We start from the raw sequence: 22748 nt of genomic DNA, 5'->3' as shown, positions 1-22748 counted from the left end.
TTCGCCTTCTTGGATTGCCTTATCAACAGAATGCTAAAGGAAACCACCAAAAGGGCAGCCCAAGGCCTGAGAGCCAAGCTTTAGTTTTGCATCTGTGTCCATCTTATGGTTCTGCAAATGTCCTCTTTGCTGAGACATAAGACGAACTGTTTCCTCCAAAGCCTGTAGCAGACACAACTTTTTAAGAGCCTATGGCTCCCAAATGGAAGTGTGAATAATCATTTAAACCTACTTGCTTATTTATTTTGCTTTAATGTGATCGCTAGAGAGTTAAGAAGATCATAACCTTGAGAGCTGATTCTCTGCATGCTTATACATCTATCTACTATCAGTGACACTAACAACAGGGATCCCTGCTTGCTGTAACCAACGGAAAAGATGCTAATGTAGAAATAGCAGTTGCTTGCTATGATTTAGCAGAAACCCTGAGGGCAGTAGTAATTTTCCTGCCCATTAAGAAGAAGTTTCCGTGGTCTTTATTCTCTAATTGAAAGCGTAAATGTCAGTGACTTGGATAAGGCACTGAAAGCGGCAAAGTCATCTGGCCCACAAGAAGTGAAAAAAGGGGGAAACTTTGAGTAAGCGAGGTGGAGAGAACAAGGTGATACAGAACATTTAGTATGCTGGGGGAAAGCTGGTCATGCTAAGATGCTAAGCAGTGAATAAACAGGACAAGCATAAAAGGTGGCAGGTCTTCACCGCTTATTGATCAAAGTCATAAGACTTCATTATTATTCTAGACAGTAAACTTGGTTACCATATGCTGTAACAAGTGTTTCTTTGGCATACCTGTCATGGTTTTATCTATGGAATACCATAATTTCTAATAAATAGTTGAACGGTGCGTTGCCTACAAACTGTGCTGATTACAAAAGCCAGGGTGTGATCTGTTAGCCTGTCCTCCTGCACTGTACAGCACCCAAACTCCCCAGATTAAATCCTCTTTGCAGCACACTCTATCAACCAGCAAAACTCAAGTTATCGCTTTCCAGCGATGCAGGCTCTACCCTTAGCTAGTTGTTTGTGTGTGTACTATTTCTCCCTTAAAAATCTAAGCTGTATTTCTAGTCTGCGTGTGTATCATTTAATTTTTCTTCTATTGGATTTTATGAACTCTTTGGATGACAAAAAACAAAAAGGACTGTCACCTGTTATGTACTTAAGAGTCAGCGGTTAAATCATCACTCAGTCTTCTCTTTGTTAAGCTAAACAATTCAATTCCTCTCTCTTTGTAGGCAAGTTTCCCAGTCCATTGCTAATTTCTGTGGTTCTTGCCTGAACATTTCTGAGCTTAACGCTAACCTTCCTGAGTTGCTGGGCTCATGCATGGGCGTCTGTATCCAGTAATGTGGCCTGTCAGTGCTAAAAGCAGAGTCCCTATACCCACTTACGGGTTTGTACATCCAAACACCACACTAGCCCTTTCGGCCACACTGTGCATCAATATTCAGCCAGACACTCACTGCATCTTCCAAATCTTTATTGGGTCTGCTTCCCAGGGCCTGAAGCTAGGTAACGCCTACGGTCTTTGTGCCTAAATAAATGGTATTACATTGCGTTGTATTAAGTACATAGTGTTTGAGTCTATAACCTGTTATCTTCCTCACTCATTGCCAGCTCTAGCACCTCTAAACCCTTAACAATAATTTTATATTTTCTTCCAGGACACAGATGAAAATGTTAAAAACATAGGCTATGGGCAGCTCCACAAAGGATCCCTCTAGAAATTCAGCTGCCTCATGGCAATTTCCTATTTACAACTGCATTTTCATTTTTGTCACTCTTTGTTCCTGTTCATAATGTTACATAACACCTTGAATACTTCCACAATACCTTCATCAGCCAAACTTTTCATCTCATCAAAATCATAACGGCAAGATGTTGACTGATTCTAACTCCATTGTTCTCTTTTACTACTCTATTATTGAATCCTGGATAAGTTGTGCAGTTATTTTCTCCTGGGATCACTGTCAGGTTAACAGGCCTACCGTGGTCTGGGCCATCTCATGTATCCTCTTAAAAAAAACTGTTACAGCATTTGCATCTTTCAGGTTTCTGGAGCATCCCAAATAGTCCAAAACTTAATAAATATTAAGGCTAGGGCCCTCTTGGTCTACTTCTAGTTTTGTTTCAGCTCCTGAAGTGAGTTGTCCAAATCTCATGATTTTTAAAACACCACGCTTGGGTAGCAGCTGCCTAATGTCCTTGACAATATGTTGATGTGCACTTACTGGTGAAAAGCTGGTGTGCCAAAGTGGGTGCTACTCTCAGCGGTCTGCCCTGCCACTCTCTGAGAGATGGCAGTCTCTGCAAGAGCGACTGCCCATGAATCGGCTCTTGAACCGTTTTGTCTCACAATCTGAACTGTATTGGCCTGAACCGAAATCAGCATCTGTTCACCATTTGTAAAAACAGTGGCAATTTTGGTGCTGACTCACAAGCTCTTTAGCTGTCCCTCTGCCTGAAGTTGTCTGGGAGGTGGCTGAATTACACAGCTGGGGTTGCAGTCCCAGCTAAAGATGCTTTTCAATGTGTGTTAACATTCAGAGTCACTGTGGAAACTGAAGTATCTCTTCCTGATTACCATCATCGTCATATGGTGGCATGACTGCCCTGTTTCACTCTTCCTGAATAGGAGAACAGAATTATTTACTGAACAACTCCATGTTATGGACAAAGCCTACTATTTCCATCTAGTAACGGACCACTATCATTATTAGGGCTCCTTTTACTTTCTTTAATTTGCCTGGGAAAGAGTTCCCCAGCCATCACTAACGCTGCTGCCTGCAGAACACTCCCGATGCTCTTCTGCTCCCGTGTTAATATTCTACTGCTCTTAACTTCTGATTTTTATTGATTACTATCAACTTCCCTTTTCTTCGACTTGTTATGTTTCTAGTAGTTCTTCACTTTCCCTCTAAGCTCATTGTTCTTATAACCAGCATGGCTCCTTTTCTCCTAGACAGCTTTTCTGGGCCTTGAATAAAATGTTTTTAAATGTTTCTCAGTTATCATCTACTCCTGTTTTCTTTATTACCTTCAGCTGTGATGATGGTTTTTGATTTTATGAAACCAACTTTTTATCAAGTACCAAGAAAATCTGTATTATTGGTTTGGTTGAACTCTTTTTGCTCATTATTAATGTAACAGAATCACAATCACTCGTATTGATATCTGTCAAAATGAGGACTCTTATTTATCTCCCCCAAAATAAGGCCTTCAGCATAACACACTCAAGGTCTGTTTATTTTGGCATAACACAGTGCTACAAAGAGATACTTGAGCTTGCTCTAAACAAGGTATCTCAGCTGCTTCATGAAACTGCATCAGCCTCCATGGTGCTCCTTGGACACTGGGCAGCCCTCGCGGGACGGGCTCGTCGATCCAGCTGGGCTGCGTGTCCCTGCAGGGCAGCCCACCACCGCAGCCCCCTGCACTAGCGGGCTCTGACCCCCCGGGTAAATAGCCAGTAAGGAATCTGGTTCTCCTGGTCACCCATGAGACTTTGTGCTCTGTAACCGACTCTTAACTAGTATGCCTTCCTGTGTTTCACCTATCGGAGCACTAATCCCTCAGCATTCAAGACCATTTACATCCGAATCGCTAGTGAGGAGGAGAAGCGGAAAGTCTGTGCACGTATGCCCACCCCACTCAGACTGACAGCTGTTAGTTAAGACTCGCCCAGCACTGCAATGTGTCCTCCTTTGCTTGACCTTGAGCAATTCCTCAGTTCTTCACTCCAGTTCATTTCAGGGCCCTTCTAAACGGACGCTTGAGTGCCAATAAAAGTAACAAATGGTATGGAACCTGCTGATGAACTAGATGGTAGAGCAAAATTCTTACAGTATAAACTGAGACCCTTCTCTACCCGAGATTTGGACAAGAGTGCTACTAAATAGCATGGCTTGCATCATTTTAGCTCATGTACTCATTTATTTCAATAGTGAGCTGGAAGCAAGCGAAAGCTGCATGGACACCTTGTGAAGAGAAATTGTTGGGGTGTGGTGAGGTGGAAAAAATAGAGGGGCAAGGAGAGATGGGACTTAGTAAAGAATAACTGATCTCAGTGTTTAAGACCTGACAAATTCAGATTTTTGTAATGTGAGTAAAACAAAAACAGCACACGTTTTTAGGGAGAGCAGGCAGCAGAAAGCTGCGAGCAGAGGAAACAACACTACATGCAAAAGCATGGTAAAAATTGGCTAAACTGACCTACCATGGCTGACAAAAGCAGGGAGGGAAACAAAAAGATAGCAAAATATCCCTTTATTTTTAAAATGTCTGTCTCAATTGTGCTTTCCAGGTGGAATGCAAAACCAGTTAACTTCTGCAAATCTGTACCTGAAAACCCTTTTCTTTCTTTTCCCTTAATCTCCTGGTGCAAAACTTTTCTTCTAGAAAGAAGAAAGTGCCCCTTCCATATGCCCTTGGCCTATATTACTCCTGCCTAACCAACAACAGAAGGAAAAAAGTAAAAGATAAAAGGAGGCAGCTGTGCATTTCTCTCTTTTAAGATATGCTGCCACATGCTTCTGTGACTTTTATTTTTGTCTGTGTTTCTTCATATTCCTTCTACTCAGTGGAAGCTACCTCTTCTTGTCCTTTAAGCCTCACTTGCAGTTGTAAAGACTTCAGGACAGAGATCTCAGCTATAAAACTCTATAGACATTTATATTCCTAATAAATAATAATGAAACAAAGGAGCCTACAACGGGTAGGGGCAGAGTAGTTCGTGTCACTAAAATGCTAACTGCTGACCTGTAAAACAAATCAACTTGAGGCAGATTTCTCCAGGGCTTCTTCAGTCTAGCTAGCTTGAATCACAATTTTCCACAAAATTCCCAATAGCTTTTGTTCCCCAAGGTATTTAACAAAATCTTTCCCACACAAACTCTCACAGATTTCTACAAGGCCAAATCTAATACTGAAGCATGGAGAAAACAGCTTAAGAAAGTCCTGGTCTGCTGTGGTTATGTGTTTCAGTACACGTTTTTGTATTCAGAAGAGAGTGGTTTAGGAAACTAAACTGGCAGGCTGAAGTTGAAAGCAAAGCTGTGCTACACGCATGTTCAGAGGGGCTGTCTTGCCCAACAGCCCTTGTAGCACACTCGGTGACTGCACAGGCTCACTTACTGAGGTAACTTCACACTTTGAAGCTGAACAGCAGAACAAGGCCAGAGATCAGACCAAAACATCCAGAACATCAAGGGAAAGCAAAGAACCAGTTACATGTGAACATCAAAAAAAGACATGAAAAAATCTTTGTCGTAACCCTTTATCTATGCTGTTGCTGTAGTAGAATCTTTGGAAATGTGATGCTCCAAAAATATAAAGGACAGGATTTGTAGGGAAAAGTAATATCTTTTATTAGCTCGTCTGACATAGTCAGGAAGAAGAGTCAAGCCTTAGGCACGCAAGCCCTTCCGGAAAACTTGTCTGCCTTTTTCAGTTACATTGATATTAACTCTTACCTGCAAATCCCGCTTTGCTTTGGCGACTTCTAGCTACCATGCACTTCTCTTTATATTATCACCTCTCTAGATTTCATGTTTTTCTTCACCTCCATCCTTCCTACTTTCGCTGAGAAATTTTTTGCTGCTGGGCCCATAAGGTGTTAGTTAACAATTACTGTGTTAATCACACATTGCCTTCTCTTACTTTTTTGCACCTGCTTGGTACTCTCCGCCTGCTTGGTCTGAAATCACGCAGCAAAGTGTGGAGCACCAGGAGGCAAACCCTCACTCATGGACTCCAGGCCTTTGCTTTGACCACCAGGAAATACCTTCTCTCTTTTAGGTCTAAAGCTGTGAGAACATCATAGTGGCAGAATCAAAGGAGCACTGCACAAGGTTCTTACATATTATCTGGTCTAGAACCCAGTCCTACATGCAGTTTCACAAATAACTCTTTAATTTGACTATTGGGAATGCCCCAGAGCCCATTTTTGAAAGAGATGATTAGGTCACATTTTTCTCCTCATGTAGATGGGATTACTTTGTTCTGTTCTTTAAGGTCTAAAAAGCCAAACTCCTTCCAGGAATTACCTGATTTTTTAAAATCAAAACAAAACAAAATAACACATTGAATGAAAATGTTTCTCTTTTTTCAGTTGAGATGAAAACTGAAAATGTTTAGTTAATGTATTTGCCTAACAAAAAATAATTGGGAAACCTGCAGAAATTCCAAAATATCACATTGTTCCAAAACAAAAGCACTGAGATATGAATTTTTCTTCATTTATTCCATAGCTGAAACAACTGAGATTTCACACAAACTTATATTGTTTCCATCAAATCAAATGGGTATTTTCTGAGAGAAAAAAAGAAAGAGAAACAGAACATATGCAGTATTTCACCCATGTAAACATTTTCCTCCAGTGGCGAACTGCCATAGAGTGGTAGGCTACGGCCAGAAAGATGTTACGAGACTGGAGGGCTTCTCTAACTGCATCAGAGGGCCACAGGGAAGAGTGCTGATAACAGAAAAATCCTATTTTCCACATCTAAAAGATGCAGGAGTATCTATTTTTCTTCTGTCGTATTTGTTACAAAAAATGTCATTGCCTTTACATTTCGTCAGAACACGCTCTTCTTCCTGGGATTCTTGTTGTGAGCAATGCAAATGGTGTTTTGCAAGGCTACAGTTAGAGATGTACTGTGGTAGCTATTTTTAGAATGCAAACTCTCATAGATTTTAAATGGGCCTTTGCATATGGAAAGTGAAAAAATGCTAAGTGTTTCAGGAAGAAAGGACAAAATGATTCAGAGACAGTTATAGAACAGAAGGGAGGGGCTGGTGCTTTTATCTTCTGTTTACGGAGTTGCTGCTGGAAGCCTCGGGCTCTTGGGTGGAGGGCACTGTGGGCATCTCCTACCAGGCCCCCACTGGGCTACCAGCCCCCCTACCAGCCTAACAGGTCTCCAGGCTGAAAGGTAAAAAAAAGCGAGGTCAATAAACCCCATTTTCAGCACTTGAAAGGACAGTATAACAGCCTCCATGCTAATCTGGTGCCCTTTAAAGTCACTCTTCCTCTGCATTAATCTCACCCAGCCTGAGAGGCAGCAGCAAGCAGGGAAGGAAGTCTGTGCACTCACTGAGACTACTCTGACACGATCAACGGGGACAAACAGTACCAAAGTCCTCCGAGGAGGCCTTTTTGTGCCCCTCACGAGGCCTGCCAAGTCTTGATCAGCAAAGTGCTCTGGGCAGAGAATCAGCATTGTGTTGCTTTACATACAGTGCGGGCTGTTTCAAGTCATAAGAAAATTTGTGGCAGCTTCTCTGGTAGCGGGAACCTCACCAGAGTAAAATCAGCTCCTGTGACGAGAAAATCAGGCTTACTCCTTTACTTGACTTTCAGTTAAACGTGCTTAGTGGTGGCTGTGGGGACTAGCCGGGGCGCTCAGACCTACGTCCTAGCATGCAGCAATATCAGGATGGTAGTTTCTATGGTCCTTAACGTTTCCTCAAACACTTGGTTCATTCTAGGCCTACATGCATATATATTACCCAGCCAGCAATGGATGCATTTCGTGATGAGGTTATGTTAGCTGATGAAGTCATACATCCTTGCACAATTATTTTAGGTTTTTCTGTTTCCACTGATACACCACTGACAAGGTGTTTCATTATTCCTGGATGGTGAAAAAGGACTATATTTATGTGACTTTACCCTCTCTTAAAGTGAGATGAAGGGTAATTGTGATGACCCAGGTAAATACTGTCTGCTCTAGCATGGCATTAATCTTGGCAAAATACAGGACATCACGCATGGGATTCAACTGACTAAGAACTAAAGCATGTGAATAAAATTAATGCCAGTCAAAATGGTTTTATGGAAAGTGGATCTTGTCAAACTAACCTGACTGTCATTCTTTTCATTCTTTCATTCTTTGAGATTACAGATTTGATTGATAAAGTTTAGTTGAATAGATGTAACACACCTAGATTCTTGAAAGGCATTTAACTTACTACCCTGTGTCATTCTGATTGTGAAAGCAGCAATACACAACATCAGTAGACTACAACATCCACTGATTAAGAACTTGCTACTGACATCTCAAGTATTTGTCAATGAGGGATCCTCATGAATAACAGTGTTTCTAGTAGGGTCCTACGAGGACTGATAGTAGCCTCAAAACCATTCAACATTTCTACCCGGGACCTGGAAGTTAATGTGGAAACAATCAGAAAAATTCTAGACGATTCAAAAATTGGTGAAATAGCAAATAATGGGAAAACAGAGCAGTCAAAGCAATCTGGATCACCTAGTAACTTAATACCACCAAATGCAAAGTTATTTGTCTAGGAAAAAAAGCACACAGAATGAGAAGGTGTCTTTTGGGAGCTGTATGGGGGCTTGTTGTGCTCAGTTGCACAACCTAGGGTCAAATAAACAGGGCAACAGCGAGTAGGAACAAAGAGACTATTCACTTTCAGCGAGGCAGAAATGAACATATTACATGTACTGCCAGTGTCCAAAGTTTAAAGAAATGTGCAGAGAGAAGAAAAGAATTATAAAGAACAATTCAACTCATTTTGGGAGGTTTAAACAGCTCTGTTTGCTTAGTTTATCTAAAGATGGAAATTAAGTCAGCTCTCAGTATGAAAGTACCTTTATCTGGAAAAAGTAACTCGTACTAAAGAGCGCTTTATTTAGTGGAGCAATGTATAAAAATCAAAGCATAAAAGCGGATTTCAGCTATTCAGGTGGGGAATTAGGCACTCATTTTTAACAATGTGATTAACCACTGGAAACAACTGTCAGGGGAAGCCGTAGATCCACTGCTTCTCAGAGTTTTCAGCTCAGGACTGGAGGCTTTCTGGGATATTATTTTAGTTAAATGTAAGTTATGCTTTAGTCAATGTCAGAGAGAAGTTATTGGACCCTATATAGATCACTGGATGAAAGCTGTAGGTCAGAGTATAGACTCTAACGATCATTTTTTGGTCTTACATTTCTGAAACTATGCCTCAGCAGGAGATGAAGTCCAAAGGATTCCCCTTGCCATATAGCGCTTCCATGTGGTATACGAACCACTGAATCCAGTAAGTGTCCACTGTGTATGAGTTATGAGGACTCAAGATTTTTGGAGGTAGTATTCTAAATCTGGAGATTTCTCTGCTCTGGACAGTGTCTGTTATGAGATCAGCTGGTAGCAGCTCTGGACCAATATGTAAGAGAACAACCCCATGTAATACAAGGAAGTAATAAAAGAACATCAATAGCTGGGGAGAAGAATGGTGAAAACTACTCTCCCTCTCCTGACTCCTTTTTGCTCAGACTTTGAAACTGCATCTGCATTTTCAGACAGCATTTTGTTGCTGTCTTTTTTCCTCTCCACAGAGATAGTTTTGGAATATTTTCTCTCACTTGCTGCCCAGCTAAATTATCCATGCTTTTCTCTCATCTAGGGGTTAGTTCAATGAACTCTGCATGGTGCTGACATAAGCATTCCAAATTTTAGCTAGCAATGGTGCAACTCCCTAGTGTATATAAACGTTACAGAAAAGAAGCATGTTTTATACTTGTTTATTTTATTTTTGCTAATTTCCAATTGCTTCTGGTATTATTATTTGAGGTGCATTTTTGCCAGTGCTTGAAGTCAAGAGGACGTTGGGCCAAAACACTTTGTTCTCATCCGATACCACTGTTCGAATACATCAGCGCATCTTAACACTGGAAGTCCTGTGTTTAAAGGGGAATGGAAGGGTTTTTTTACAGAGGAGTTTTCACTGGATAAGGCATTCTGCTTCTTTCTCCCCACCCAGTGATGGGTAGATATTGCTGAACTGGAGAACTTATTGTGGAGCCTTTTCCAGATTTTATCTGAAGACAAATGGAAGGAGATTTATGCTTTTCACTGAGCTAAGAGAGGTTTAAGAGATGCTGTTCAAGATAAAAGTGGAATCCATTTTGTTAGAAGTATGGACATAACTTTGTATAGTTTCTTTAAGAATCTAAAAAGGAGCCCCAAGAAGGAATTAGGTTTATAAGCTGCAACATCACTTAAACTGCAATACGGATAGTTAGGTATAAAAGCGTAAGTTTCAGATTACCATGACAAACCAACTGATAGTTTGGGACTTGGGACTGCAAGTACACGTACATCCTGAACACAGCTCATTAGTTTAGGACTCACAATTCATATGGATGGGTATCAGCGGGTAATTTTCTGGTGCGCACAATCACAGGAATTTTTGTTGAAGACAAATTTCAGTGTTAGATAACTATGGCTGCATCCTTTAAAAAATCGACCAGAACTTAAAACAAACTATCACCCAAACTATGCTTATCACTGACTGAAAAAATTATTTGGCAGGGGATTATTTACCTGGAATGCTCTCCAATTTTCTACGAAGTTCCTCATTTTCTTGTTGCAATGAAATCACCTCCTGCTCTAGCTCTTGACACCGAGGGCAGTAACCTTCTTCCTCTTCCTCCTCTTCCTCCTCTGGAAGTGTAGAAGATGATGGGTGCCCATGAGATTCAGAAGTTGCTGGAGATGTCCATCCACCTAAAGTGTGTACTGGAGAGGTTGAAAGTGGATCCACATCTGCCAAATGGCTAAAATCATTTACTGAAGAGGTGTTCTGAGATGGGAAGCTCCCAGAAAGCAAGTAGTTCTGAAGGGAATCAGTAAAAACTCTCAGAAAGGCTGAGGTTTGTTGTTTCTTTTGCATGTACTGCATCTCTATGTCTAAAATGTCTGATGTCTGACTATGGACCATTTTCCCAAGCTGGCATTGCTCTTGTCTTTCACTATAATTTGGGTTTTCCTGCTTTATACAAGAAATCATGGACTGAGAGTGATTGCTGTCCAGTAGTTTTCCACCACAATTTAAAAGACTTAGAACCCGGCTGCATTGTTGGGCAAAGGCATCCAGAATCATACGACTCTCTGAAACAAAAGAAAAGACGAATCACAAAAACCTAATGCAAAAGGTCATGCCAGTCAGTAGCAGCTAGATGAATGTACACAACCATTTACAGTAGCATGCATTTTATTTTTGAACACATTAAAATTATGGCTTCTGCTTTAATACTTCTGCAACACTGTGATTTAAAACAATCCTGACTTTGCTTCTATTTTGAGAGTGCCCTTGTGCCCTTGCTGTTAATCAGAAATGCATTGTGATGATAGTCACTGCTTAGTGCCATGTTCTTTCAGAGGGATTAAGACAGGAAAATGGGGAAGAAAATACAAATTCCCTTCATTTTGCTACAAGCAAAAGTTCAAGTGAGTATTGCTTCTGAAGGCAATTTCAACCTGCTTATGGGCACTGCCTGTGCATGCTTGCAGGACTTTATGCTACGTTGTCGTCCTATTTCCCAGTTCCCTACTTCTCTCCAACAAAGGCTTTGGTTTTCTTCCCATTCATCTTTGCTCTGTGCTTGATATTGGGCCTGGGCCACTCCACAGGAACCCAATTTTGTGGACTTTGCCTCTCTTCCTTTTGCTCTAGCTTCTAAATATGCCCAGGTTTCACTGATTCAAGAAGAATGAGTGCAGAACTCTCTTCTTAAACCAAAGTAAGGCATCAAATGTACAGCATGAAGCTCTTCTGGTGAGAGGAGCAATTTTATCTGTGCTGTCGACTTCCTATGAACTTGTGGACAGGCCAATATCATAGAGTGGAGCACAGTGCAGAGTTCTTTAGGCTACTGTAAGATAATCAGGAAACTATACGTTGTGCTATGCAGCAACTTCTGGAAGTAGCGGCTCAGTTCTGGAAGCACTATAAGCATGTGATGCAGCATCTAGTCAGACTTGCCTCCTGACAGGAGGTGCCAAGTATCAGGGAACAATAGTAACTGTAACTACCACCTAAAGGTAAATAGCAGGATGGTTTATTTTCACAGCGTCTATGTATGTAGAGTCCAACTGCCCTAGCAGCTGACCCAGCATGTAAAATGACCAAAACACCTCCGATTTATGCGAAGACACATTAGACTCCCTGATAACGACAATGCCTTTAAAAACCTTATTTACAACTTTACCATAGCTGAATTCCTCTAGGTGTCTAAAAAGATGTAACTAACACTTTTCAGGAGATTAAAAAAAAAAGTCTAGTTTAAGTGCTGCCAGTTTTGGAGAGCTCTTCTCAGACAGGCTTGACTTTTAGAAAGTGACAAGCACATTTACTCTTGAAAAGGCAACCAACTACAGATGTGTAAGACTAAGCATCGAACACCTTCACTTAGCTTGATTGTTTGAGATGAAAACACGGCCTCATCACACAGATAATATGTAAAGAACAGAAGCTTTCAGAATCCAGTTCTTTAAGAGGTGGCACTTCTCATGGCACTTCCCCATGATCCAGGAGATAAGCCTTCTGCTGGAAAATCTACTTCTCACTGAAGTAAGAAGTACAGCTGTCCTGAACAATATCTGAAATAACACTGATTCATTTTTTTTTTTACCATCCTCCAGCCATCTACCAAGGAGGAAAAGACTGAAGCAGCATATAAATACTTAAGTCTTGAACGCAGCTGGGGGAGAACGCCCCTGGCACCAAACCTGAGGATGTGATCATCTGAGAACTCAAACACAAACCCAGGCATGGCAGCTGTGCTGGCAGCAGCAGTGCCGGGAGGTGGAAGGAGCAGGCCAAGGGCAGCATGGGGCTGCCCAGGGATGAGTCGGGACAGCCCACCAGCACATGAAGGACCAGGGCGGGGGGCGCTAAGACCAGTTAAAGCAGCTTCACTACCTGTTCCTCCTGTGTCCATGAGTCATAGCCCTCACGCTGGCTTTGTACCCAGGCTCAGACTAACCAGGACAGACTTCTCCAAAACATCCTTCTTTGATTAAAAAAGGTAAATGATGCATCCACATCAAGAAAATCAAAAGCACAGCAATGCACAGGTGCAGCCACCCCCCTTCTCAAGTGGGTAAAGGCACCTTGCAGGGCATAGCTGGTGTCTGTGGCAGTCCTACACTCGCTCACGCGCAGGTGTTCGGTATCCTCCTACCTGTTGTTACTTCTTCCCTTGTACTGTATTAACCTAAGGACAGCTGTCTTTAACCCTTAAAATGCAAGTGCAAAATAATATAGCGCTGCACAACAGATGTAATGTAAATTAAAAGCATGGAACCCTAGTGACATTGCAGCTTTCTGAATGGGACCTACTGATAAAACAAAATAAAATCAAGAAACTAAAGCATCACTAACAACCTCAAGTTGCACTTTCTTTGCCTTACTTCTTTATTTCCCACATTTCCCTTTTAAAAAATATGAAAGGATGATATTGATTGGAACTTTGCAATCCTACTACAGAGTAGTTTTTCATTCATTTTAATCCTATAATCCGATTCCAGACCTGAAGTTGTATTTACTGTTTGCATTTTAATCATTATGGTCCCTGTTGACAAAACAGTTACTCATTCTTTGCATATCCTTGTTGCAAGGGGACAAAATATGAATGAAAAAGCTGAAATGGTATTAGATTGGTATAAGAGATATTATACTAATATTATGGTTTCTCCTAAAATATGGCAAAAAGTAACCTGACATTTCAAACACCATTTCTGAAGAATATTATAATAGACATTACCATCAGCAGAGATAAAATTAATGATTAGTTTTCTTATAAAATTGAATGCGCTAGGCACATTCACTCTGATAATGACTTAAAATATAATTGAAATTTTACACAGAAATGACAGTATTGATTTAATCTTCAGTTCAGTATCAGATCTATTACAAAGACACAGTAACAAGAATTACTGATTTTTTTCTTAATTTTAACCCCTACTCAGAGATAAAGAAGTGAGGCTCATGACAGAGCAGGGTTTCTTTTGAAATGCTAGCACAAAGATTCACAAATGCTTTTTTGCGGGTACTGCTGGGCAGCAACAGTGGGGGATGCTCTCAACGCTGCCTCTGGAAACATCTAGGTCTGTGCTGAAGCACGTACTGCTTTGAAATGACTTGTACATCAGTAGCAGTATACGTACCCACAGTCTGAACAATCCTAAATGAGAATGATAACTGTGGTTATTTCTTGTGATGGAAGAAAAATAAAAACAAATGCTGCCCGTTTAGCACATATTGTGGTAATCAGGATTTCAGCTTTTACAGACTGACTGTAATTAGAAATGCAAGCACTGTGCAACGGCTAATCACTAAGAGATGGGGAAAAGTTGTTTTTATGTGCATACTACTGAATAATCACTGATCTATGATTCTTAATTGATTTAATGTAATGTATATATTTTCTAAGAATGGAGGATTCTATTGAAATGACTGTGATGGACTAAAATAGTGTAAACAGTTCATTAAAATCTTTTTGTGATATCCCTTTTCCCTACTAGGATGATCACCAACCATGTAATTCTAATGTGTAAGACTAAAGACTGCAGGGTCTGACAAAACTTCTATTGACTTTAACTAGACTTTTGCCTGAAGGTGGACTTGCCAGATTAGGCCCATAAAGTGCTAATAGATCATGATTAAATTGCTAAGTACGAGCATTCCTAACTAGATTATTTCTCTTGAGAATGCAAGCAACCAAGATGAGAATATCACGTTGCAAATTATGTACCAATTGCTGAATACAGCGTTCATCTTTACATCTTTTTCTCACTGATACTGATCTATGTGGTTTCTCAGCTATTTGACTGCCAGACGGAAAACAGGGTTTCAGTAAGAGCAAACGTCTAAAACTCAACTAGACAAGTTATGCTGATGCATCAGAAAACTGTCTGAAAGGGTTGGTAGGTATAACATTAGCTTTTTCTGCACCTGGGGATTTCTTTTCAATACCAAGATTAGACAGTTTTATTAATAAAGCACTCTGTTGGGTCTCAATGGATCTGGATTCAAGTCTTGGCTTTTCTGTAGTTTCCTTTGTGAACTTGGGCATATGGTATAAAAAAAAATCTTGAAAACTATTGAGAGGGTCTGAATACCATACATTCTCTCCTGAGGGGAATGTATTCATTTATATCTCATTTTCAACAAGAACTGAAGGTCTGGGTTCCTTGGCAATTTCAATAACTGCACTCTTCACATTGCAGTGTTTCAGTCCTCTCATATACAAACTGTACGATGATTTTTATTTCTTGATTTGTTGGATTGTTTTTCTCTTATTATTTTTACTACTAGTTTAGATCCTGAGGTAGGTCTATATCCCCCAGATGGCTTTGTCCATGTATAAAAACTTTTACGTTGTTTTTAAGATATGGACGATGCTGCAACTAATCCATACCTGAGTCAAAATTGAGAGCATTTGACACCTCCCGCCCTGGTTTTAAGGGATTTTGCATAAAGACCAGACACTCCAGCAGATGAAGATTTCAAACCTTTGGCTATTTCAGCATTGGTCTTCTGTGCCTGCTTCCACATGGGGTCTTCCAGTTTCTTGAATAAGGCCAAAACGATGATCTTTCCCTATCTCTGGTCATTTAAAAACTTTTTTTGGTCTGGAAATGATAGAACTTGCTTGACTAGTCTTGTTAGACATATTAGATTCTTAACACTAAAAAAACGACAATAGCGCAGCCTTCTCTAAGACAGGTGTGCTCTTCTTTCTCTGCTTTCCAAGAAAGCCCTTTTTAAATTTCAAAGCATACTGTAAGGTCTACATATTCAATCACGCTTGCCAGAAGTGGAAGGAGCTCCTTTTGTGGACTACGATACTGCTTAATGTACGTGCAACCAAAACCATATGATACGTATTGTTTTCATGCCAGGAAAATAATCTCAATAGACTAATAAAGGATCAATACTCTCAACGAGAAAACAACTATCTTCTGATTCTGGGCATGCACCCATTACTCTGCAGCAAGAGTGGGCACAATAACCCCTATGCACTAATGAAGAGGGGAAGGTTGTTTCTAGTGCAGCTCCCCATTTCTAACACTTCACAGCGCTGTATGATACCTTCTCCCTGTAGGATGGAATTTCGCAGACTAGAGAAAGGCTACAGGCTTCTTTCCCTCTCTTTCTTACCCTGGTGCAACTAGTAACAACTCCTTTTGAACGCAGCTGAGACAAACGCAGCAGGAACTTTGAAAGCTGGCATGGGAAGCCTAGCCAAGGAGAAATGTCTTAAGAGACTTCCAACCACACTGATTCCAACCGTCCGAGTTGCAGCTTTGGGGGTGGAAGCAGGCCAGGAATGAAAAAGGCATGAAGTCAGATGGTGAGCAGGCAGGAGAAAGCCCTCCTGCACACTCCAAAGGTGAGGACAGACTGGCGACGCTGGCCTTTGCTCTCCAGACGATTTGTGTGTTAAAATTCAAGTAGCCAGAACAGGTAAATAATCTGACCTCCACAATGCTGTGGCCAGGCTTCCTCTTGTTGGTTCTTGTTCTATTATAGCTTCAAAGGTAAGGTGGAGAGCACCTGCTTTTCTTCCTTCCCACAGCCCCTCTTCCTGCAATCATCCTGGATTGTGGTGGTCAAGGCATTCTCCTGGAATGGGACTGAGGAAGAAACCACTCATTTCTGGCAAGAGCTCTAATTGTTAGGAAACTGTTCAAAATATGGAAGCATCCTTATTCCTCCCCGAGCGGCTGTGTTTTAGGTGCCCACTCTTAAAAGGAAACTCAGTGCTCTGAAGGCCAAGGAGCCAGAAATGCCCCAGGAGGCCATACTCCAGGAGTCAGACCCTAAACGGACTTCAGGTGTCAGACTGAATGCTGCCATGCCTGAACATTAAGGATCAAACCTGCATTAAGCGTTTAAGATACTAATACAGAGTCAGGCATCCCAGAATGGTGTTTGTACCAGCCAGCTTGCCAAGCTAATAGTTGCCTACACAAGCAAAGAGGTATCATCAGAAAGAGGGGAGCCTCTGAAACTGAAACCGTGAAACAGGTGCATCTATAAAATTGGGATCTACAGTCCTCTACCCCTTCCTTCAAGTAAGCTAGGGCTGAGCCAGGTGGGACCACTGCTTAAGTTATGGATGGTGACTACACCTGCCTTTTGCAGAATAGCTCAGTGGACCTGGCCCTGAATTTCTGACAGGGAAAGGATCCTTCCCTCCCTACAACACTCACAACCTGGGAGAAATCCTCTGGCAAGGAGGTGCTCGGCAAGGCATGCAACCCGTGCCTCTTGGTGGTGCGGCGCCACAAGGCAGGAACATAGGAGCCAGTTGGGCAGAGATGCTGTGAGCGCTCTGTGCTTTACCCAGGTATGGGGCATGCGTACCCAGGTATGGAGCTGCAAATCCCCAGGGACAAAGCCCCACTTCTGCTTCCCCAGCCTGAATGATTAAGTTGGCTCACATACCCACAACGGGATTTCAGGGCTCTGGATGAAGTACTTCACATACAGCCTTGCGTTCCCAACGCGCTAGCCCTAAACAGCTCCCTATTCAGCAGAGTGGCATTATGGCTCGCTCCAACACAAGGCACCTGAGGTCTCCCTGTCACTGAGCAGGAAGGCTAGCTTAGGCTATTTTAACTTCCTACTCAGGTAAAGCAGCTACACTTCAGAGGTTACAGTAGCCAGGAAGCTCTAGACCTTGCCCATTGCTTTATCAGGCTCTGCTAATAACTGGAAAAAAATTCCACTTTTGCATAAGTACACTGTAGCAGGTTTTTGGTTTGTTTTCTGCTTTGTTCATTCTGCTTAGTAGCTAAGCATTAGCTGAGAGAAGGGTATGTTGGAATCCACCCAGGAACCTAAAGTAAACGTAAAGTAAAGGACAGTATGGATAAGCAGGAGATGGGGCAGAAACTTAACTTCAGTGCACAAGTAGTACCTCCTTCAGTATCTTTTTTAGTAAGCAACGGAAATCAATGACAAACTTTGAAGCCTGCTCTAGCTACTGGTTGGCATAGTCTACAGATGCAGGAGAAAGTCCAAACTTTTGTTCATCAAAGCACAGAGGGCTTTGCTGTGAATAGGGCCTTGTGTATCACTACAAGCAGCTGAATGTCTTCCATGGGGTAATCCACTTCTGTGAAGAAATGCAGGTGTCATCTTTATCAGCAGTGTTTTGACTGTGGGCTGCAAAATCCTGAGGTAACACCATTTTGGCATTTAAAAGTAGTTTCAAGAAAAAGAAAATATGATCTACTGCCATGGCCATGGAGCTATCTATTGGAGCAGTGAATTTTCAGACTAACCTATTCAAGAATTAAACTTTTTTGGTAAAGTATGTGAATTATTTGCAACAAGACATGATAAATTCAATCAGTATATGGCTGCTTCTGAGTGAAAACATGCATTAAAACATAGCCATATATCCTATTAACTAGCATATCTCCCTGTTTAGTAAAGAAATGTCATCACATTTGTTACAAAGGCAAACAGCAACATACCAAAACAGGATCCAATTTTTCTAAATAAATAAATCAATGATGTGTCAAAAATTAACAGATGAGTTAATATACCCGATGTTATCAAAACCAGATGGTGCTTCATAATATTCATCCTGTTCAGTCAAACCCTGAATATATTCTGGACCATCAGTATATAAAATAGGATGCTGCTATTTGTGATGGCAAACAAAAGCAATCATGCCTGCCAAGCACATACTATAACAGGCAGCATTTCAGCTCTGCTAGACAGAAAGTAATTAGAATGCTTTTAATGTCCAAAAGAATGATGCTGATAGGCTGCCACAGATGTGTAGATTTATGAATATTTATATGGTGGTTTATAGCTGACACTTTTATCAGTTGAAGAAGATAAAATATCTGCCTGACTCAAAAGCTTGACAGTCAGGTTAATAAAATCTCATTAAAGAGAATGACCTATGCAATTATATAGGATTTATTGTAATTCATTTTTGATTGTACTCTGCTTAAAGATGCAATTTCCCATTTCCTGATGCCAAATTTAGGTTGCATATCAAGATCTACGTGGGTTTTAACTCCAAGCCATCACCAGAAGAAAGATATGTGTTCAGCATCTCAGTATCATACACCTTTAAAGGAAAAAAAAATACATATATATGTGGATCTCCTGTTCCTCACTGCATTTTATGAAAATAGTGCAAGGAAGCAGACGATCTGTTTTCTTTCTGTTAAAATCAGCAGCGTCTCCATCACCAGCAGCTGCCTGCTGCCGCCGCCGCAGCCGGCCCCAGCCGAGCCGCCTTCCCCGGCGGGGCGGCTCGCCGCGGCGCTCCGCGGGCCCGGGGCTCCCGCCGCTCCCCCGCGCGGCGGCGGCATTTCGGCGGGGGCCAACGCCGGGCGGGCGCCTTCCCCGCCCCCTCGGGGGGGGGGGTGCCAGCACCGCCCCGACGGGGCGAGGCGGGCCGCGACCCCGCGGCTGGCCGGGGCGGCGCAGGGCAGCGCGCCCCGCGGGAGCGGCCGGCCACCACCCTGCCTCCGCGCCGGCCCCCGGCCCCGACGGCGGCGCGGCCCCGACGGCGGCGCGCCCGCGGCAACTTTACAGTGATCGCGCCCGAGACAAGCTCCGACCGACGGGCGGGCGGGCGGCCGCCCCGCTCGCCGGGTCCTCCCCGCGCACAGCCCCGCGCCCGGGCCGGGCCGAGGGGGGGGGGCGCCCCCGCGGGAGGCCGAGCCGGCCGCCCCGGGCCTCCCGCGGGCGCCGGCGGCGGCCCCGCAGCCCCCATCCCGCGGGCCGGCTCCGGCGAAGTGCCCCGCGAAGTTGCGCGGCAGAGGGAGAGGAGTTGCGGGTACCTGCGCTCAGCTCCGCGCCGCTCCCGCTGCTGGTGCCGGTGCCGCCGCCCGCCGCCGCCGGCGGGCAGGGGCCGTAGCGGCCCGCCGAGCTGGGGGCCGGCGGCGGCGGCGGGCGGGGGGGGCCCTGGGCAGCGCCGGGGGCGGCGGCGCGGGCGGCCCCGCCGGGGAAGGGGCCGTGCGGCGCGTAGGGGAGCTGCTCGGCGGCGGCGTGCGCGAAGGGCTGCCCCGCTCCGCGGCCGCGGCCGGGGGGAGCCTCCACCATGGTGGGTCTCTCGTAGCGCTTGGCCAGCGCCGCCCGCTTCCCCGGGAAGGTCTTGAGGACGCTGTAGGGGCTCCGCTGCTTGTAGATTTTGGGGATGCTGGGCCCCTCCTCTGCCGCCTGCATCTCCTCCTCCATCATCATCATCATCATCACCACCAGCCCCCGGCCCCGCTCCGGGGCTGTGGCTGCCGCCGCCGCGGCTCGTCTCTGTGCCACCGCGGAGCCCCGGCGCGGCGGGGCGCCGGCCTGATTGACAGGCGGCCGCGCCAATGCCTGGAGGGAGACGGGCGGCAGCCGGCGAGAGCTGGGGGTAATCTCCGCTAATGGGAGCGGCGCGGGGAGGCGGGCCCTGCCGGGGCCCCCCCGCCGCCGCCGCCGCCGCCGCCGCCGCCGCCGCCCCCCCCCTCCCGCCGCCGCCGCCGCCGCCGCCGCCGGGCAGGTGAGCGGCGAGGCGCCGCCGCCGCCGCCCCGGCCCGGTCCGGTCCAGCGCCGGCCCGCGGCCCCGCGCCGAGCCGAGCCGCCCCCCGCGCCGCCTCCCCCGGGCGCGGAGCCGCCGCAAAACTTTGGCGCCCGCCGCCGCCCTCCTCCGCGGAGCCCCCCGCCGTGGGTGTCGTCCTCCCCCCGCTCCCCCGTTTATTAGGGATGAAATAAATAATGCCATAAATAAAAGTATTTGGGAGTCCAGGACCTGTCAGAGTTGATTAGGGCACAGAGGACATTTTCTTTCTCATTATGCAAAAGCATTTCATGGCGAAATAAAAGAGGTTTCGCTGTAACTCATGCATGTCAGATTTCCAGGAATCCGGGAGATTAATCACATTTAACATTGTTTGCAACGTCCCCCCACCTCCACCGCCACCCGCTTTTTGCAAACTGCTTACATGAGGCGGACACGTGGGGCGCCGCCGTCCCCGTCCCCCTCCCGCCGCCGCCAGCCCAGACCCTTACAGGGACAGTTAAGAAATAATGAAATGCTGGTGAAAGACAGGAAGAGAATGAGATGCCATCGAGAGACGTTTCTGAGAAATGGTGGAGATCTGGGTGAGATGGGAGGCAGCTGAAACTGAATGATATGTTGAAGAAAAATAAATGATAACAAACCGCTCACTCTCCCCATTCTTTTCTGCGAGGCAATTTTATATTTTGCATTAACATTTCCCTTCTTCTGTCCCACTTCTCTCCTGCTTTTGCTGCTGTAATTTATCAGGATTACAATAAGCCCTCTGGCTTTTGGAAGTAAAATTACAGAACACCTTAGTTATATTTAAGCGGTGGTGGTGGGAAATCATTCCTCTGTCATCACGTGCAGTTTCGGCTACTTATTGTGATCACTGCTCTCCTGTTTCAGCTTTATTTATTTAGTTGGACTTGGGCTCACTGGAAATGAAAAGCGACCCTCCTCCACTGATGTAATTAACTCCGACGGTCTTCAGCCCCGCTCCTGCAAAAAGCAGAGCTAACTTCTACAAGCTGGGCATTTATTTCATGCAGGGTGTACTGGGAGCAGGGCTGTTTCTGATTTTGATTTTTCGACAAGTAGAATAAATCAATTCTTTGAAGTGGCCAAAAGCCTCTAAATAAAGGCTACTGTAATAGAAATCTCTATTTTACTTAAGCAAAATCAATCATAAGTCTGTGTTTTCTGACTGACTCTTTGATCCCATGTGCTTTAAAAATACCGTAGTGTAATGCAAAAGAGGGAATGGAAGTTAGCATGCTAGAAACTGTGCTTCCGTCTAGAAGTGGAGCCCTTAACGACAAGCTTCAGTATTTTAGCGCTGGCAAGCTGCTGAAAACAGGCACAAATGTAGTCAGAGAGCTGGCCCGGTCCGCGTCCTCCTCCTCTTGCCCCTCTGCTGCAGCCGTGACCGGAGGAGCGCCCCGTGGCTGGAGGGCCCCACTCCACCTCCTGGGGGCCAGCGCAGCCGGGTCCCCCCCCAGGTGGGAGCCGCTCGGCACCTTGGTGCGTCACTGGAGAGGCGAAGGCAGTCACCTCCTCGCGGGCAGCTTCCCTCTTCTTTCAAACGCAAGCTTTCCAGGGATCCAGCTTCCACCGCGGAGCCAGCGTTGCCTGCGGGACGCGTTCCCTCTCGCTGCCCTCTCCCTGCAGCTGAATGAGTTGCCCCCAGCGGCACGCTTTTGTGCCGCACAGCAGCACCGCCCTGCTGACTCTCTCGCAGGATCTCCTCTGCCGCACCATTTTTTGCCTTCCTGGTCCATAGTGCTTGCTTAGCAGCTCAATTTGTTTTGTTTTTTTTGCACTGTGGGACAGTGACTTGGCCAGTTCTATGTGTTAATTTAGTGCGCTTTTGAATTGTGCTGGCCTGGGGGCTTTGGGAGATGATGTTCTTATTGACTCTAACCCAGAAGAAGATACAGCATCAGGGCCCTACTTCAGCATCCTCGGATCGACGTCAGCGTTGCTCTTCTCCCTGGCTGAGGGTTTTCTGAGCCATTCCCTTTCCACGCCCATTCAAACCACTCTCCCCTGACAATGATAAACAGAGATGTCAATTAGTGCTAGTTATGTTTGAGTTTAATCTACTTAGTTAATTTTACAAACTAATATTGATCTACAGCTATATGAGGTCAGTACAGTAATGAAATTGTATAAAGTTAAGATTAGGCTCATAATAGCTAGATTCAAATTAATTCAAACGAATGGACCAAAATTAGCTCTTCAGGTGTTAACTACACTCCTAGGACCTCATTACTCTTCTGCTTTAACACCCCCCCCGCTCCATTCGTGGTGAAGGAAGGGACCCTCCCTTGCCACAAGTCTCTTGTGAACCAAAAGAGAAAATACTGGTTGGCCTGTCAACTCTTCCAAGCTGTTTTCTGCCTTCTTCTACTCATCCAGAGTCCCTGCAACC

At 44.5% G+C, this 22748-nt stretch overlaps 1 protein-coding gene across 2 annotated transcripts in view; it reads right to left on the bottom strand.

Annotated features, from left to right (window-relative positions):
• The window catches only part of BEND4 (BEN domain containing 4), a 33545-nt gene extending 13453 nt beyond the window's left edge, over positions 1-20092 (bottom strand). For both annotated transcript variants that reach the window (XM_068943016.1, XM_068943017.1), the window contains exons 1-2: positions 19614-20092; positions 10335-10901 (exon numbers count right to left, since the gene is read on the bottom strand). In XM_068943016.1, coding sequence (XP_068799117.1) covers positions 10335-10901; positions 19614-20025 — 979 coding nt within the window. In that variant the 5' untranslated portion in view covers positions 20026-20092. The remainder of the gene's footprint in view (positions 1-10334; positions 10902-19613) is intronic.
• Positions 20093-22748: the final 2656 nt, after the last annotated feature.

Source organism: Struthio camelus, chromosome 4 (genome assembly GCF_040807025.1).
Source record: "Struthio camelus isolate bStrCam1 chromosome 4, bStrCam1.hap1, whole genome shotgun sequence".
In the NCBI taxonomy this organism is placed as follows: Eukaryota; Metazoa; Chordata; class Aves; order Struthioniformes; family Struthionidae; genus Struthio; species Struthio camelus.
This window is presented reverse-complemented; position numbering and strand designations above follow the sequence as displayed.